At 43.5% G+C, this 19,558-nt stretch overlaps 1 protein-coding gene across 1 annotated transcript; it reads right to left on the bottom strand.

Moving 5' to 3' along the window:
- Positions 1-3,340: 3,340 nt before the first annotated feature.
- On the bottom strand, positions 3,341-16,806 carry LOC148658778 (N-fatty-acyl-amino acid synthase/hydrolase PM20D1.2-like). The gene is made up of 13 exons (XM_088640364.1): positions 16,503-16,806; positions 15,680-15,766; positions 15,100-15,335; positions 13,518-13,604; positions 11,918-12,051; positions 10,852-10,971; positions 10,418-10,493; positions 8,889-8,950; positions 8,723-8,801; positions 8,136-8,207; positions 7,039-7,204; positions 6,654-6,753; positions 3,341-4,459 (listed from the first exon to the last, which is right to left on the bottom strand). Exons 1-13 carry the CDS (start codon positions 16,720-16,722, stop codon positions 4,330-4,332), a joined length of 1,569 nt encoding a protein of 522 aa, XP_088496490.1. The 5' UTR covers positions 16,723-16,806; the 3' UTR covers positions 3,341-4,329.
- Between the last annotated feature and the right edge of the window lie 2,752 nt (positions 16,807-19,558).

Here is a 19,558-nt window from a genome sequence, read left to right as displayed (position 1 = left end):
TAACTTAACACCAAACGCCAAAACAAGGGCAGCCCTTGTGACAACGTTATTTTCCACTCTGTTTTAATATTTTAATCGAAAGGCTGTTAATTGGTCACCAAACCGACACTGAGAGATGCCTGTTCTGCAAGCCCACCGCTTTATTACTGGAGCTTTAACGTCAACGTTAAATGATATAATTACGTTTCCGGTGACTTTCCAAAATCATTACCAACGTGGAAAAAACTGAATTAAAACTTTTCGCAAGTCTTTAAATTGGCCCCTGCTCTTTAGACTAAAATTACGCAAGTGGGGCGCGCAGCAGGGAGTTAAAACTTTTTTATAAAGCCACCAGGGTCCGTACAGCATTCCCTGCACAGGTTTCTTCACGTTGATCCCAATTCGCTACAAGAAGCGACAGCAGAACACCTCGATTTCAGTTGAAAGGGTCCCTATACATACTACAGTTAAACGGCTGTCCCGCCGCGCAAAACAGCGTTTACTTCCTTTTTCTCTCGTGGTCCTAGGGACGTCTGAACCCCTACACCGTCTTTCTATTTTGGGACCTGTTTCCTGACTTCTCTTTCAGCCATTTCCTCATTCCTGACGGCGCGAGTGTCGGATCTCCGTGGTGATGTCACTTGTCCATGCCGCCCCCTCATTTTCTGAAGTCGGGCTCCGTCTCCCTGTGCTACACTCAAGCCAGCGGGTCCCCCTGCACCCTGCTCTCTATAGTTAGCATACAACTTGGCTGTCGCCGCGGCCGTGACTTGAGCCCTTGAGTACCGCCCCAGGAGCTCAGACCCCGCTGAGAATGGGCGCCGTCAATTCCTGTTGGGAACACGCATCATTCAATAATGCCAGAGCATACGTATTCATCAGGGGGCTTTTTGGATGTGCTGTATTATGTTTTAGAGCGAAAGACATCGGCCATCAGTTCTGACCTCTAGTGTGGAGTGTCCCATGAAAATGACGGATGAGATACTGGATTATGGCCACCAAGAGCAACAGCTCCCTTCTGCCACAGGGCACACATGTAGGAGCAGGTCAAGCGCCAGGAATAACGCCCAGGCTTGCCTGCTCTTGGAGATGGGCACAGTGGCCTTGGCGTGGAGTAACCTGTTAAGCCCTGGCAGCACCGGGGCCCAAGCAGGCTTTGGACTGCAGGACCTGCTGGGCTTGGCAGACTCAAATCAGACCACATGGGGACTTGGGGACAAATTGCCAAAGTCACATATCACAGCACTCAAGCAGCTCGGCAAGGGCAGCCAAGTGGGGCAAACCGGCCAAATGCTTTTTTATAAGGCATGAGCACAATCCCCCATGTGTGTAGCAAAATGTAGGCCCCCGCCTATTACCAAAGCTCAGTTCCCAACACTGCCAGTGCACGACAGCTTTATTCCTCTGCCTCTATTCTCGGATACCGTCATAAACAGTGAAACACAAATGAGAAAACCTGAGTGGAACCTATGGGAAAGAGCATTTAAATTAGAAAATGGGAAAGTTTGTCACACAAAGTTCCTAAGGAGTCTGACACAGGCTGCCTAGCCATGTTGTTGAAAACAAAACCTTGGCTTCTTTTAAGAAATGCCCAGATGAGATCAATTAGCTACTAACTACCAAATGAGCCATATGAGCCAAATGGCCTCCTCTCATCTGTAACCTTCCTGACGTTCTCAGAAAGCCATGGAGGAATCTTGGGATGTAGTCAGCAACATATGGAGCCATCAGTGTGTTATAGTTACTGTACAATCAGGACAAAAATCCGTGCAGTGCAGGCTTGATTCTGCGTGTCTGATCCACAAAGCTGTCACTTTTACCTGCATCTTTTTTCTGCAGTTTACATTTGATCGCAACACAAACTGCAATATCCTACTACAATACACTAAATCAAACAGACTGATTGCATAAAATATTAGAGAACAGTCTAGGAGAATTTCCCAACGTTACTACAGCCTTGGCAGGAGCAAAATAACATTCCAGGAAGCATGTAACCCCCCATTCCCTTATTCCTTCCCACCTTATTTTTCTCGTTGCGAGATCTGAATTTAAAACATTCATTTTTGGGGCTTCGCTAACCTGTACATTTTATTGCTGTCATTTTCCCCAGTACGTGGTTCAAACCGTTATTAAATGAGGAAAGCTCTGCAGAAAAGTGCTGAAAGAGTGGAAAATAAACCACCCTGAAACCCCAGGAGGTTTTTACATCAGGATTAACCAGGTTTCGGAGAAGTGACCCAATGGGAGTGTGCGATGGCAGCAGTAAAACATCAAGGCAAACAGTTTGCTGGAAGCAACAACCTTTCCACAGCACAAGGCTGGGCTTTGTGAGCAGTATTAGCAACGACGGACAAACTTCTGTCCCTGGGAATAAGCCTGCTTTTTTGTTTCTACATGTTTTAAGACAAAAACCTCCTACAAGCACCCTAATGAGTTTTCTAGACAGGGTTTTTCCAAAGTAAGCTGGTGATTTTTCCAAGAGGATTAACTAGGGGAAAAAAACTAATCAGCTACTTTTCTCATTGCCAGTTACCTCCTGGCTTTCATGCAGCGTGCCAACAGGAACCTTGAGCCGACATATGAGCAAGCAGCCATTAAGAACGCTGTGGAAACAAGCGATAAAATTCACAGGTTCTGAAGTGGATGCTGTCCTCTGACCGGGGAAAAAAAGATTAGCTAAAGAAGGAGGCCTATAGGAGATCAAAAAGTAAAGAGGTTTCCAAGGATAATAATTGCAGGATTTAATTTGTTTTCCATTTTGTCCAACATTCCCTTACTGTATTCCCATAATAAGTAACAAGGAGAGCAGGACCAATATCTGTCTCAATTTTCCATTCTAGCTTCTCACAGGTAAATAATTCTTCAAACAATGGTGTGCTGACGGAAACTGTGTATTATCTGAAAGCACTGTGTCTCCACTGTGTCCCCTGTTGCCTGGAAATGTCAAATGTTTAACTTTGAAAAATTAAAGTAAATGGTGCCAAGCATTCCCCCCCATCAGCAGTCTGTCAAAAGCAGCACCAGTGTATTAAGAAAGGAAAGACAACAGCTTATATTTCTACATTCCAAGTAGCAACGATACAATTGTTGATGATGCCAATTTGTGAAAAGAGCAGGAAGGAGCAGTGGGTGTTTTGGCAAACTATCCACCTGAAAGGTGGCTGATTATTATAAAAACCTTATCCTCAGTCTTTGGTCATTCTATATTTAGTCTATACAATGTGTTCTGTACAAATTTATCATCAAGGTTTCCTTTTTAAATGAGAACAGAAGTCATTTTAAATTTCAGATTAATCTGAATGCTTGTCCCGCACATGAATCTCTGACAAGACCTCGAATATGAACTGACCGTCCCCACATCTTGTAGAAACAATTTAAGCCATTTTATTTTCAATTGTGATTTAAATAACTTCAATATTTTGTTAACAGCAGGGCACTGACATAGAGACATATTAGACAGAAAATCAATTCCAATTAAATAATAAAAATCTTTAAAGTGAATTTTGACCTGGGGTGGGATCAGGTTACATCTTGAACAGTATCCAAAAGATACAGTAGGTTTTGCTTTTATGTCTCCGGTAACTGGGAGACAATATTCTAATTACATCAACAGGAAAGAGGCTCGTTTCCAGAAAATGAGAATATTTCCAGAGATTAGGAGAAATCCTGTGCAGGTCAGTGTGTCTAGACAGGTCTAAATAAAAAAAAATGTTACACCTCCACCGCAATGGAATGTGGAGATTTAATGTTAAGTGGAACAAATGTAATAAAACTGGGTTACTGTCAGAGAGGGCTATCCATGTTGAGATATCTTTCTTCACTGTTAGCAATCATCCACTATTGAAACTAAGCCCATGCTGGCCTAAATCCACAATATGAATCCTGATGCTTTGGTGAAATGCAGATCTCCTGCCTGCAGACTGGAAGAATGAAACAAGACTGTTTTGATTTATGTTAAGATTAAGACTGAGCCGGGGGCTGTTTGTCTGACACGGGTCCCTCACTGTGCAACTATCTGCTTACAGCACAGCAGTGCCTCACAAACCCTAGGATTAAAACATGGGTCAAATACCAATTAAGTCAATTAAAAAGACGAAGAAAGTGATCAGAACACATCAATTAAAGGTAAATTAACTGAAGTGCACACAGACAAGTGTTTATCTACTAGATCACTCCTCACATATCCTCCTCAATCTGGCACATCTTGGCCATGTTTAAGTATCACCCGCTCCAGGTTATCCCAGCACAACCTCAGTATATTAGCCCTCTGCCAGCACATTAACACCCAGCGTCTGGTGAAGGGGAGACACGGCGCTCCTGCTGGTACTGGCCCGTGACGCCCACAGTTCTCTACAGATCGTGAAGGCTGCCATGAGGCTCGGGCAGTTTGCTGATGTCGCAGTTCTGAATCAGCCGAAAATAAAACTCCACCAGGTCTTCGTAGTTTTTAGCCGAAATCCTCTCGTTTACACCATGAAACCTGGGGAGGGAGAAGCAGTAAAGTTGTTTCTGGCTCCCATTCCCTGTATCCACCCAGCCAACTCAAAAATACAACAAAAATACAACTCAGAGCTCACAGATAGACAGCCTGCTGCCAACTACAGATGAAATGGAGTATTACTTGTTTCCAAATTAAATTCATACAATTTATTTAATGCTCCACTAGTATTTTCTACTGTTGTACCAATTTCGACTGTTACTTAGCTGCAAGGAGCCAAGCTGGTCATTTAGCCATATCTGTCTCATATTAGTTAGTATCTTGGAAAACTCCAGGGGCAGCCCTCGGTGAAGTGTTGTAGCCGCTAATCCGTTACATTTACCTGCCACATCTAATTGGCTCACTGTCAGGAGATCCTCGTCTGTTCCTCTCGACACATTCATGAAGCTACAAAGCTACTTTTGGCACTACAAAATGCAGACCAATCAGGAGTAAGCTTCAATAAGATGGTTACAGTTTCCCAAGATCAAGTAAAGAAGGAAAAAAGAAGAAAGCAAAATGTCAACCCAGCACTGTGTGCACGAGTGATAAAACTGCAAATAAAACAGTTATTTTGGTTTGTTTAACTGGTGCACTGAATCAGAGAAAAAAAATAGTTTTTCTCACATTTTCTGTAACTATGTCTGTGTCTGCTTTATAAATAGAATATGACTCATTGCCAAGTGACCCAAAAAAACCCAGAATGCCTGAAAAGGTGTTGTTACATAAAAGTGCAATCATTTCTGTGCCACATTACTGCAGCCATTCCGAGATTCTATAAACATCCCCGAGTTGAATAGAGAGCTATTTTTCCACCAGCACGAAGCAGACGCGATTGTCTGAATGGGTCTGAAGTGCCTGTGCATTCCAGCAGTATCCTGTTGCAGGGGCTACCAAATGTGCAGTCTCTGCAATCCACTCCATCCTCAGAGTATTTCTGCTACAACCAGCTCATCAAGTAGTTGTTTCATATCAGGATCAATACTAACAATTAAGAGATTGGTGACTCCTGTCTAAGGACTGCAGTGGAGTAGGACTAAAGGGCTGCAAGCTGTACAGCGCTGAGCTCATCACGGAGCAGCTACACTGAGTGCGCACTAATTTCATCTGTTCCTCTCTCCTGAACGCCAGATCAACAATCGTAATTGAAAACCTAATTTAAAATATCCTCCTTAGCTACATTGTTAAATTCAATCTTTTATAAACAATTTCAGATTATAGGGTAAATTATTCAGCAGAGCAAAAGCGCTTTGAAATAAATCACCTCATGAGTTTTGATTTCAGGTTTTCATTTGATAGAACAAAGCAACCCATCTGTAAGCAACCCAATGGGTCTCCACTGCAAAACCATTCAGGACTTAGACAAGCGGAATGGGCTGAACAGAGCTTCCTGGCGAGATACTCTCAAGGATTTGTCACAGTGGAAAGTTTCTCTTTTGCAAACAATGTACTTAAATCCCAGAGAAACTGAGATGATTGTGACATTTTATCTGCCCTTATCAAAGAAAAATGTTTTCAACCAAAGACACGTGAATCAAGACTTCAACCTTTAGTATCAGAACAGAGAAATGTGGAAAATAATTTAGTTCTGAGTGCTTGTAAGTCTCTTTTCAGACACTGCTCTGAGATAAGCCAAGTTTTAACACTGCTTCTTAAAGAGAAGAATATTTAGAACATTCATTACATTTCAAGGTTTGTTTTAGCGAAGCTAGATGATAAGATCTGCCCTTCTCCACCTGTTTATATAATTACTATTTTTTCCAGGACTTTCAAACTGCCACTGTCTGTGGATATGTGAAACGGATGTATGAGTAGACAAGTCATTTGCTACTCCAAAAATCAGCCATTAAATTTAATAAAACATCCAGCAACAAAATTAAGAAAAATCCTCTTAGTTGTTAAAGACACAAACCACAGGAAATGTTTCACCTACTGTCAAAAATCTAAGCTTTTAAGCTTTTTGCAGGTCTTTCTCAAGGAAGAAATTCAGGAAAGTGAAAGAAGAGACTCTACCTGGGCAGGAAACAAGCTACGTACCTCACGCTGACTTTTCAGAAAATGCTAAATTTAGTTTGGATGACAAAAAGTCCTGAAATTATCTGTGCAATCAAATCTCACCGAGTTGAGTTTAAATTAAAAACCTGCTACTAGACCTATCACCCCTGTGGTCCAGCGAGGTTAATGGATTTTGTCTCACCTGCGTAAGTCACCTTTCTTAAACCAGGTTGGAGTAAACCTGTAGGTGTCCTTGGCCAAGTCAACATAGTGGCGACTATCCGTGTTTCCAACGCAGATACCTGCAAAAACACCCCAACCACTGGAATCAGATAAAGGCACACTCAGATATGTGACTGGTTCAGTCTCCTGAAAGATACTTATCAACAGTAACAGTAACACACATTTCACATGGGTGACTGAAAAACTGATCAAAAGATGTCAGTTTTGCTCTGTTCTTAGAAAACTGGTGAAGAACAATTAATGGAAATTCACTGCATTCTTGTTTTTGAAGTGATCATTCTTTATTCAGCCCCTGGTGGTCGGCTGTTTAATGACTGTCCAGGTGTATCTGGGCAGAGTCCTACCTGGAGCCACTGTCACCTGGGGGAAGGAGTCCAGGACTGTCTTCTTAATGATCTGGAACCCAAAGGACTTCTCGTCGTAGGAGCTGACGCGAGGGGGATCAAAACCATTGACCAGCTCCAGCTTCACCCGTTCATCCCCAATAATGTCCCTGATTATCTCCAGGACCTGGAGAAGACCCAGCGAGAGACAGGCTCGTACATTTTGCAGCCAGCAGCCACATAACTCTGCAATTCACAACTGGCAGCCCACTGAAGCTAAGCAGGTGTGAGCCTGATCAGTACCTGGATGTGAGACCTCCTGGGAAAAACTAAGGTTGCTGCTGGAAGAGGTGTTACTGGGGCCATCAGGGGGCTCAGACAGGGACACTATACTGTAAACAGGCACCGTCCTTTGGATGGGACGTAAAACCGAGGTCCTGACTCTCTGTGGTCATTAAAAATCGCAGGGTGTTTCTTGAAAAGAGTAGGGGTGTAACCCCGGTGTCCTGGCCAAATTTCCCATTGGCCTTTACCAATCATGGCTTCCTAATAATCCCCACCTGGTGAGCGTTCTGAAGCACTATGGCTGCTGTCGCATCCAGGTGGGTGCTGCACATGGGTGGTGGTGGAGGGGAGTCCCCATTCTTACAATCAGGTTTTAACTTACAGGGTCAAGTCAAATCCATCCTTGAGCAATTAGCCGCTTATTCCTGGTGAGGGCCGCAGCAAGTCATAGCCTATCCCATCAGCCCAGGGTGCAAGGCGGGACCGCCAGTTCTCCCCAGGCCATCGCACGGCAGGTCACAGCTAAGTCTGCTTCTCAGATGTCTTCCCCACCACACTACACTCCTCATCAGGAGAAGTCACCCAAAGGCTCCTGAGACGGTCCTGTGCCACCCAAGCCCTTTATTACCCACTTGAGCCAACAAACTGCTTAAATGAGCCTGTTTAACACTCCTCTAAATTCTTACGTTCCTGCCAAGAGAAAGGTTTTGATCAACCCTCTCGGGCTGACGGATCCACAAGGAACGTGCTTCTGCGCCTGTCTGGCTGAGTCTCGCCCATTTCCCCTGCGCAGCCATAGGTCCTCGTGCACAGACAGACATCCCCACACTTACCTCCTGCAGCGTCTGCGCAGAGTGGATCCGCAGATTGACAAACGCTTCGGCATACGGAGGGATGACATTGATCTAACAGCACAGAGAAGCATATAAATGGGGGTTTAAACAGAAATTAAAAGGATACAGAGATTGCATTTAAAGGAAGATGCATCTAGTTGCAATATTTTCTTATGATTTTAGCAGTAGTTTTACAGATCCTGATTGGCACTGATCACAGGCAACCTAATAATAATAATTTAGGCAAGCAAGTACAGCTGGTGTCTGTACAACCAGCTCTTAGAAATGGTTCTACTTCAGGGTAAACCTTGTTGAGGGGAGCCACCTGCTGGAGCCCACTGGTAACTGCACTAGCACGTTTTTAATTTCTCTCTGGGTCCTAAGCGAACAAAGCTCACCATTTTGTTGACTATGTATGAATGATAAAAACCTGAACTTTTCTTTTAGTTACAGTTCAATTTTCACTCATCTGCCATGTCTAAGCAAATTCACACTAACTTTTAACCATTCACAAAGATTTATGTATAAAGATTTGAACTGCGGAGCCCAGAGATTCTTCTCTACTAGTGTATCTGCTATGATTATACCTTAATGCCAGAGTTAAACATGGTGACTGCAGTTGTAGTTCGGACAAAGGCATTGGAATCTGGTTTTCCTTCCATAACCCTGTGGGAGGGGAAGACAGCAACTGCTAAATAAAGACGAGTAATGCAAAACGGGTTTAAACCAAAATAAACTCAAGACTGCGCTTACCTGCCAATCAGGGGAGAAAACAGCCAAAGGTTGGTCATGAAGAATTTCAGAGGGAGTGTGAACTGCAAAATGTCACAGGAAGTGGTTGCAATACTTTTAAAATCTGATAGTTTTAAAATTTGCATCCAGCTCTAACAGTGAAAGGTACATGTACTTATCAACTCTTCATCGGTTAATGAGTTTCAGAACTTTCCTCATTCGGGTGCGTTTTCCGAAATGTAATTAACTGACCTCAGCAGAAGGAGACAGAAAAAACACGCTGGAAGTGGTTGTGCCACAGCACCATTCCACATGTGTCTGTTCATCACAAAGTGATGCCCTTCGAAGAGCAGATCAGACAGAAATAAGACAGCAGACTCTAAAGGTGATGAGAGACTTCATAAAGTGCCATACAGTGGAGGTGTTACAGCAAACCCCAAAGAAACATGTAAGCAACAAAGTTAATCTATTAAAGAAGCTAAAATGTAAGAAGAATTAAGATACAGTACAGTAGACTGGATCTCCCTGTACCAGGGCTCGGATCCACTCTTGCATCCCATATCCACCTGTAACTGCATACATTAAAAACTAATCTTTAAAAAGAGACTTGGGAAGAAAACAAACAGTAAGATAAAGATAATCTGCATGTAAATACCCACATTTAGTTTTAAGTTGATTTTGTGTCGATTACCTCATTGGAGAATTTAGACTCAACTTGTACAGATATGGTTCTGAAAAGCCATGTGTGATCACTGCAGGAAAGAGTCTGGTTATTCGCTCACTGATCTGAGGATCTCACCCAGCTGGGATCTACCACGGCCAGACAATCACATGAAACAGCTGGGTCTGCTAGCCCACAGCCACAGGGGATTCACTCATCCATTTTCTAACCGCTTCTTCCAGTTCAGGGTCGTGGGGGAGCTGGAGTCTCTCCTGGCAAGACAGGGCACGCCCTGGACTGGACGCCACTCCATCACACAGATGAAGACACACAAGCACACACACACTCATGCCAGGGCCAGTTTTCCCAGGAGCCAATTACCTTACCAGAATGGTTTTGGACTGTGGGAGGAAAGCAGAGGAAACCCAGGCCAACACGGGGAGAACATACGAACTCCACACAGATACCACCCCAGGTCCAGACCGGAACCCAGGGCCACAGGGCTAACCAATGTGTCAATAGGTGGTTCACATTTGACTTATATAGCTATTACACAGAATACATACATTAGAGGAAGGGTCACCACTCTCACCTGCATGACACATTTAACAGGAATGAGCCTCCACCCCTCCTGAACTTGAGCATAATAAACAAAAAGCCATTCAATTAGAAATGCCCCCATAATCAAACAATTAATTCAATTATTAGTACACTATTATAAACATTATGATAAAAAATGGTCATGAAGGCAGAGGAAATGAGGATGTTCATCTAAGCAGCAGAAACAGAGGAAATAAGAAAGTATCAGACATCCCTCTGATAGGTACAGACCCGGAAGGACCCAGGGCTGGAATTAAATACGCCAGGAATGTCGGAAAGCTAACTTTACCTTATGGGCCAGGTGCTCAAAGGTCGCAAGCTCTGGGCCTAACCCAAACATGCTGGGAATGGGGTTCTGTTCCAGCCTGGAAACAGCAGAAAAGAAGCTGTGTTGCACACAGAAGTCCAAGATGACGAGTCATACATTCTATCTATAGGGGTCACCACAGACAGCAGTCTGCTCCAGACCCGTCCAACAATATTTCACTGCAAATCAGGAGAGTACATTTGCTAAACTCTACCTTGTGCTCTGATAAGTTTTGGATTGATGTTTTTTTTTCCTATACTTTGAGGTGAATAATAGTAGCTAAAAGAAAATCTTGTGGACTGTGTTGCCAGGATAGGGTCTGTCTCCCTCTGCCTGGGCAAGATGAAGCAGTTAGAAAACGGATGGATCTTGTGAACTGCAGAGGGCCGATTCTGGCTCCGGCTGTCTTCTCTCACCTGGTCACAGCTGCTGCCAGGATGCCGATGCTGCTCTCTCGCAGAGGCATGGAGGAGTGCCCGGGGCTCGTGGTCACACTCAGCTTGACCGTGGCCTGGCCCTTCTCACCGATACCTATACTGCTCCACAGCGAGGAACACACAGTTCTGTCATTTCCCCCCTTCAGTACAAAACACTGCTTTCCCCCATCTTAAAGAGATGGAAGCAACATTTGCTCTGAATTTGTAGGCTGCTCTGAATTTCTAAGAATTGTTAAGCTCTGTAAAGGTGTTGAAATGCTCTAGCCTGTCAGGAGACAGTGATGATTTTATGCAAAATGAGATACAAATACCAAGGTACTGATGCCTGCTGCTGTAGCATTACAACAGATTTGGCATTTTATCTGTAGGGCAGAACAGAAGAAAATATATTCAGAGCAATACAGAGTCAGGAACAAAGCTGGAAACCCTCCCCTTTGGTGAGCTGATCTTTACCTTAAGTGCAGGATCATGAAGCCTCCTATTTAATTCTCTCTGCAAAACACAGTCAGCAAGTGCTCCGATTGTCTTTCAAGCTAAAATTGATAGGAATCGACCTCTACTTGGCGGTAACTCAATTTGGAAGAGAAAAGAAACAATGAATGTTCAAGGTGAAATTTAAATAGTTCTAAGCTTTAGATGAACAAGACTCATCTCTATATTAGGAAATCCTGTGTTTTGGATTAAGTCATAGGTTTATCCCATGCTGAAAAGAGAAGAAAGAAAACAACATTTAGGCTGTGGAGCCTTCTTCGGGTGTGAGGCTCAATCCTGTGTTTTTACAATCTTCCACATTAACTCTGCAGTGCTCTGAGGCAAACTTCACCCAAGTTTGAGGGGACAGGATAGATCTGGTCTTGTAAATGGGAGATCACTGTGAAAAGACTATTTGATTTTAAGCAAGCTACAGTACATTTGAACCTCAGTTTTCTGCACAAATATGAGCAGCCCCTTTCTAAAAATCATGTTTTAACCTGATCAGGAGGGTTAAAAAAGGACTGCATAGATCAGATTCATCGCAGAAGTATAACAGATAATGATGTCTCACAGAGCAACTGGTTCAGTTAGTCCTTCAATGACGCCGTCAATCACAGACAGACCCTCATCCAGTACAAAGGACAACTTCACACCGCGAGACTGAAGTTTCCTCACGATGCTCATTGCCCCCTGCAGGCCGTTTACCTGCATGGCACCAGAAACAAGTGCAGGGACAGAAATAATAATCACTAACACTCCAGGCTGTGCCAGCTGCAGACTCTCACAAGCCATGGCAGGCCCTGGATACATTGACTTCTTACCATTTTTATTAAATTTGCATAGACCAGCTAATTAACATAATAATATTCCTCTGTTCTGGTGCTTAAACAACAATTTGTCTCTGAATGCAGATAAGACAAAAGAGATGATAATTGACTTCAGGAGGGCCTGCGCTGATCACTCCTCACTGCACTGCATCAACAGCTCCCCTGTAGAGAAAGCTAGAAGTACTAAGTTTCTTGGTGTGCATATCACAGATGACCTCACTTGGACCATCAACACCACCTCCCTAGCTAACGTCTCCACTTCCTGTGGTGACTAAGAAGGGCAAACCTCATACTCCTCAAACCCCCCCCCCCCGATACTATCCACATTCTGTAGAGGTACCCTCGAGAGCATCTTGACAAACTGCATCATTGTTTGGTTTGGCAATTGTCAATACTGCAGGAAACATCATTGGAGCCTCCCTTCCATCCATTCAGGACATCTACCACAAACGCTGCACACACAAAGCCTCCAGTATTGAGGACGATCCCTCCCATCCCTCCTGCAACCTCTTTGCCCTCCTACCATCTGGTAAAAGGTATTGCAGTGTACAGGCCAGCTCCACCAGACTCTGTAACAGCTTTTTTTCCCCCACAGGCTGTCAGGCTCCTCAACACCCTGATACCTACTGCACCTACTATAAATCTGGAAACCTAGCTCTTTTTTGCCTAATGTCAGGCATACTGTCCGATGTATTCTTTGCACAAACTTGTAAAGTAAATTGCACTATGCACATTGCACTTTATGTACCCTGTACCCTGCCAGAAAATTTCTATGTCAGCATTGTCTATAGCATTGTCTTGTCTGTGTTCACACCGTAGACCTGGAGAACAATGTCTCGCTCCTCTGTATACTTGTACTGTATATGGCTGGAATGACAAACTTGAACTTCTTTATACACAATCTTACACCCTGGACTAGAGCCAGTTCTGACAGTGAGCCAAATGGGGGAGGCTTGATCACTTCTGGGGACGTTTTTTGAAGTAACCTGCTTTTTAATCACCCTGAGCTGTATGTATTCAATACCTGCATGTTCTCATATTTGGATTCATGCAAATCACTATGACATTGTGACAAACTATGGCTAAGTCCCATTACAAAACTATATAATGCTGAATCAGACTGCTTTGTACAAATAAAGAAATATTACATTAACTCGCAAGAAGTTTCCAACTTAAAATTCTAACAAAATAAAATATACTATGCCGCAGAAAAAAGTTACCCCAATTAAGCTCCCGATTTCCTCAACGAAACATCAGCTCTGAATCCCAAGACTGGCCTGGTCAGTGACCATCAAAGGATTCACACACGTTTTCACACATTCTGCCCTCTCAGTCTCCTCTTACCTCCTCGTCGTGACCCAAGCCAATGTACAATGTGCGCCGAGGTCTGTACCCTTTCTGCAGCAGGTACTCCATAGCCTGCAGGATTGCCTGCAGATAGACAAGCACAGAAAAACATGAGAAAAGTCACAAAGGAGAAGAAACTGTTGATCCCATCTAGCTCTTTTGGCTGTTAGCAGCTAAATAATGAGCAGATATCATGCAGTCATTTCCTGAAAGCAACCAGGGTAGCATGTTCTGCCATTTTACTTGCTAACTTGTTCCATTCTCCCGCAACCCCTTGTGCAAAGCAGTGCCTCGTTCACAGGCATTAATAGTTAAAAGCTATTGAAACAACGGACTTATAATGCTCCTAAAAACAACTGAACTCAGAATTTCCCATGATTATAAGCCTGGACTGAGGATTCTAGTGCTGTTCTTTCTCAATAGCAGGTCATGTGCTGGACTGTTAATGAAAATACCAGCAAGCAGAGATTGCATCGGAAAGAGCCAATTTAAAGAGGAACAACTGTTTGAGATCAAAGATTTTAATCATTTCTTTATCTTTAGCTCTCTGTTTGCAGAGATGAAGAGACAGTAACTTTTTTTTACCTCCTGTCCCATTCACTTTTACACAAATGCAAGTGCTCTTACACCGAGTTCAATTAGGAAGAATGCAGACCCCTAATTATGAAACCTGGTGTTGTCCATTATCCCCTGTAAGAACATGTGACTTTCTTCAAACAAAAAAACCCCAATATAAAATAGGATCCCTCCACAGGGATACAAATGCATGACTTTTGAAACTTTTCCAGATTTGAATACTTTAATTCCTTTTTAGTACAATTTAAATGATAGTTTCTGACATAATTAACCAGTCCACCACAAGGAGGTAGACCTCCTGTGAAAGCAAAGGTTGCTGCTGGAAAAGGTGCAGTCTGTGTGGGCACTGATGCCCCAGTATTATTATGGGAACACTTTCCTGGAAAAATCCCAGGGCGTTTCTCAAAATGAGCAGTGGTGTTACCCTGGTGTCCTGGCCAAATTTCCCTCTGGTGTTTACCAATCACGACCTCCCAATAATCCCCTTTTATGAATCGGCTTCATCACTGTTCTCCCCACCGACAGCTGGTGTGTGGTGAGTGTACTGGTGCAATATGGCTGCTGTCGCATCATCCAGGTGGAGCTGCACTTTGATGGTGGTGGTGGTGGAGGAAAGTCCCCATTACCTGTAAAGCGCTTTGAGTGGAGCATCCAGGAAAGCGCTATGTAAGTGTAAAGAATTATTAATTATTATTATTACTACTTGTGAGGCACGCAAGTGGCTTCTGAATAAGTGCAACTGTTTGTAGGGATAACACACATTATTGATCCACATCAATACCCATATTCATCCATAGGCTTTTTACATGTTAGCAGTTAAACTTACAACCTAAAACACAAGCTCAGGTAAACATGTCCACTTTTGTCTCCACAGACAAGAGAACTGTTAATGACAATCCCTCTCAGTTTGCACCATCCGTTACAGGGGAAGATCTTGGATAACACAGACAGGCCGCAGCCTCCCGGCCTCCTGGCCAGGCCTGTCCTGCAACTCGGTCCCTACCATGAGCGAGTGCTTGTCGTCAATGGTGCCACGGCCGTAGATGAAGCCACCCATCTCCTTGGCAGAGAAGGGCGGAGCTTCCCAGCCGTCGCCCTCGGAGGCGGGCACCACGTCGAGGTGGGCGATCAGCATGTAGGGCTGCAGGCCCGGGTCCGAGCCCGGCACGGTGAACAGGTGGCTGTAGTTGGCAACGAGCTCATACTTCACCAGGCTGGAGGCGAACACAGTGGGGAAGACTGGCACAGGGGAAAAGAAATCCATTTACAGTCCCACTTTTCAATTTCCCTTTGCTTTACCTCTCACCTCATGTCAAAGCTTCGAGAACTTTTCTACCATAAGCTTTACCATTCTGCTCGCTCACCACACGCAAACCTTGTAGTATTAGAGAGAACACCAATGTACAGCCATACCATCGCTCTGCTTACAGACTAGACCTGCACTGGGTCCTTATCCTGTTCCGGATACATTTGTTCAAGACTAGATCCCTAATAACTGGGGTAATTTAAGCCAGTTAAGTTAATAGTTGATTCCATAACATAACTAAATGTGCAGAGGGTTTAAGAAGGTGGTTCTGTGGTACCTGTGGGCAGGAAGTCCCGGAACTCCCGCAGGGCTGTGTAGTTGAGCTCTGTGTCCGAGAAGGACACCGTCGGGATGCGAATCGCCCCTGCGCAAGCACAACCAACGGGAGAAACAACAAACGTCTTCAAATACACCCGACCGGCGATGCTTCCGTTTTAAGAAAAGACGGCGTCTTGTTATTTTGTCAAGCTGCAGCAAATACGTGAACTAAATTTAAAAAGGAGAATAAAAGTTAACTTAGAAATCATGTTGTAGGGAATGTCTCATTGTAAAAAAAAGTTTTATCGCTGGCTAAAATCACTCAAAGCACAGACTTTTGAATCATGTTACAATTTTAAGACTTCCTGGCTCTGAAAACCGGGTTGCTCCATGTTTGACTTATCTTGAATCAGTTTGCACAGGTTTGCGGAGTTACGCGATTAAGTTTTCAGGGCGTTGCGTAACTAAGAGGAGGAAAAACACAACACACACCGATAACGTCTTTCGATGTGGGTTACTCGTATTTCTTTCATAGTCAGCAAATGTTTTTGCTTCTTTCGTTGCAGCTGTTACAATTATTGCTGCTGCTTGGTGTTTGCCTGCAGTTTTGCCTGAAGTGCAACGGAACACAAGCTATGAACTGGAGACACTAAAATCACATCGCAGTCACATAAATAACACAAGTTAAAAACGACCTGCTTTTCCGCTCTTTTCAGCAATATGCACCCTAAAGAGCTTACGTTACAATCAGTAAAACCTGCTACTACTGTACTGACCTATAGACCTGCACGACCCTGGCAGAAGCTATCGCCCCGTGTCCATTATTCAACAGGAGGACCCACCCTTAAAATTATCCAGTAGCTGCTGTCGCTGCAGCGGGTTTATGCCGAAGGGGACAATCTCCTTCTCTCCCCAGCGAGCGAGCCCGAGCCCCTCGTTCACGTCCAGGGTCAGAGTCCTAATCGTGGCCACGACTAGCAAAACACACACCAGTAGTAACGCGCTCAACAAGGCGACTTTCAGGAACCTCCAGAGCTGAAATCTCGTGCTACGTCCTGTCATTTTCAAGCCGCTAGCTAGCACTTTCACGCGGCCGTCCGGCGTGTGCGGCTGGCGTCGCTCTCTTGCCCGGATGAGGTAGAGCGAAGCAAAATTGCACTAACCGAGATTACGTCAGAGTTTAAAGTCCAGTGTGCATAACAAATAGCACGTTTAGCCCTATAGGGAGGGCAGAGTGTAGCGGTTTAGCAGGTTGTTTAACCTGACAAATTGCCCGTAAAACCAGTGTAGGGGTAGCCACGTTGTTCAGGGTAAAGTCGTATTCTTTTACGCTACAATATTTAACGTTTAATTTGTCCCTATAGTAAAGGTTTATAAATATGTTCTCAACAGAAAATACATAATTAAATAAAGGATTTTATTTTTATAATACCATTAGTTGTAAAGTAAGGATTTAAATTTGCTGACAAATTGCTTGAAATAAGAACAAATCGCCCAGGTTGATCATGATTGCTGTTAAATAGCGTCTGAAATATAAACTGGCCTGCAAGACTATTAATAAATCCCTGGAGGTAACAGCCAGAGGCCAAGAAACTGGTATTTATAGCATGGGCTCATGTCAGTTTGGGTAGACAAACAACTGGCGAGCACACACCAGAAATGTGCATATTACAGGCAGTAAAATATGACGATTTATTTCATTGTTTTAAGCGTTCAAATGTAGTGTGATAGTAAAGACAATTTACAAACAGTATTTGGTGTAGAATTCATAGTTTCATAAGGTGCTTCCAGGAATAAACAAGTACAGTACATGAGATATCGATTCATTTACACACAGAGACGTGTTCTAACTACTAAAATCGTTTAATTGACATATGAAACTTAGTGGTCGTCGCGTAATGCCCGAGCTACAAAATCACAAATATTAGAAAATCCGTATTACACATTTATTGCACTAATGTCTTTGAAAATAAACCACACTTTATCCTTATACTTCCATCACACTTTAAAACAGTGCTGGAATACTGTATTAGCTACTGCAACTCAAAACCCCTCTGGAAAAAACAGCATTACACTGCAACACCTTAAATACTAATACAACTCTAAAGTTGTACATGTGCACCTGAACTAAAAAAATTACTTCAATTTATTGTTTCTATTCTAGAAAATGTTATTATTGCAAACTGATAAAGTTAGAACAGTGTACCCTATTATATGCTTTAGCTCATAATTTACTGTATTGTTGCTACATTCTAAACAATATCACTCTACGCTACATATATGTGCAGTATGTTTTCAGAAATTGTTCTGAAAGTCTGCTTTAGATAAAGGCTTGAAATCATAATGTGGCTATTTTCATTAGCTCCCTTCTGAAGACTCATACGTAGAGGGTCATCGCAGTTACCTCTAAAGTAAACACAGAATAAACTACACTGTGCTTAAGCATGCAATCGGCTTATGTTTGTAAGCAATCTATTGAAGTTTGATGACTAGTTTCTGAAAACCATAAATACCTACTGCTCTTATTGGAAAGGCGGGGCCAACCTTCAAATAGGCCAGCGTATCAGGGAGAGGGAAAAGCAGGATGAACCAATCAAAAACGGCAGCGTCAACACTCTAGCTGCGCCATTGGATGGAAGGTTCAATGCGGCGCAGGTGTGGACTCGTTTCTCACTTTCCCCATGTTGAAAAATCAAATGCAACCAATGTACCTTTCTTATTCATGGAGCAAAATGCTCAATAACACCCTTATACAAATGATGTCGAAAATGTGCTACAGTTAATCATTCAAATTGTAATACTAAAGTTATTGATGTCTCCCTGATACAATCAATGTATAGTTCTAACAACCCATGTTGGTCGGTTGGTTCCAGTAGCTGCTCACTTTATTCATGATGCAACTTCTTACTCTATGACCCATTAACCAACTCTTACTTGTTAGAATCCACACAGGTTAGTACCCATTTGTATGTGAATATATGTGTGAAAGCTAGTAGCTTTTTGGAGCGTTTGTTTCTCCTCTCCTAGTGAATGTATAAACCCATATTTTTTTTTATCACTAACCGGTGTGGATTCTAACAAGTAAAAGTTGGTTAATGGGTCATAGAATAAGAAGTTGTATCATGAATAAAGTGAGCAGCTACTGGAACCAACCATAGTGATATAACAGTTCAGTTTTCATTGGAAAGGCAAAGTTAATTTTTGGATGGGACTCTTATTTATTGGGGATCCCTGGGGTACCCCATATAGTATGTGATGTGAAAAGCTACATGTCACAGGCTCTTTGGTCCATCTTACTTGCCTGGTCCATTCAGCCAGCAGCCATATCACCCTGCAACTCACAACTGGCAACCCACTGAAGCTAAGCAGGTGTGAGCCTGGTCAGTACCTGGATGGGAGACCTCCTGGGAAAAACTAAGGTTGCTGCTGGAAGAGGTGTTAGTGGGGCCAGCGGGGGGCGCTCACCCTGCGGTCCATGTGGGTCCTAATGCCCCAGTATAGTGACGGGGACACTATACTGTAAACAGGCGCCGTCCTTCGGATGAGACGTAAAACCGAGGTCCTGACTCTCTGTGGTCATTAAAAATCCCCGGGCGCTTCTCGAAAAGAGTAGGGGTGTAACCCCGGTGTCCTGGCCAAATTTCCAATTGGCCCTTACTAATCATGGCCTCCTAATAATCCCCCTCTATGAATTGGCTACATTAATCTGCTCTCCTCCCCACTGATAGCTGATGTGTGGTGAGCGTTCTGGCGCACTATGGCTGCCGTCGCATCATCCAGGTGGATGCTGCACATTGGTGGTGGTGGAGGGGAGTCCCCATTACCTGTAAAGCGCTTTGAGTGGAGTGTCCAGAAAAGCGCTATATAAGTGTAAGCAATTATTATTATTATTATTCAT

Source organism: Lepisosteus platostomus, chromosome 7 (assembly GCF_059453375.1).
Source record: "Lepisosteus platostomus isolate fLepPlt1 chromosome 7, fLepPlt1.hap1, whole genome shotgun sequence".
Taxonomy (NCBI): domain Eukaryota; kingdom Metazoa; phylum Chordata; class Actinopteri; order Semionotiformes; family Lepisosteidae; genus Lepisosteus; species Lepisosteus platostomus.
The sequence above is the reverse complement of the archived record's forward strand: the minus strand, read 5'-3'. Positions and strand labels throughout refer to the sequence as shown.

What these genes read in the sequence shown, in the direction of transcription:
- LOC148658778 (XM_088640364.1), bottom strand. Translation starts at nt 16,722, where the DNA reads ATGACAGGACGTAGCACGAGATTTCAGCTCTGGAGGTTCCTGAAAGTC. An exon ending in TTTTCTCCCCTGATTGGCAG is followed by an intron (nt 8,802 to 8,888) that starts GTAAGCGCAGTC and finishes CCCCTCCCACAG; the next exon opens with GGTTATGGAAGGAAAACCAG. An exon ending in CTGCGCAGACGCTGCAGGAG is followed by an intron (nt 7,205 to 8,135) that starts GTAAGTGTGGGG and finishes GGTCTTCTCCAG; the next exon opens with GTCCTGGAGATAATCAGGGA.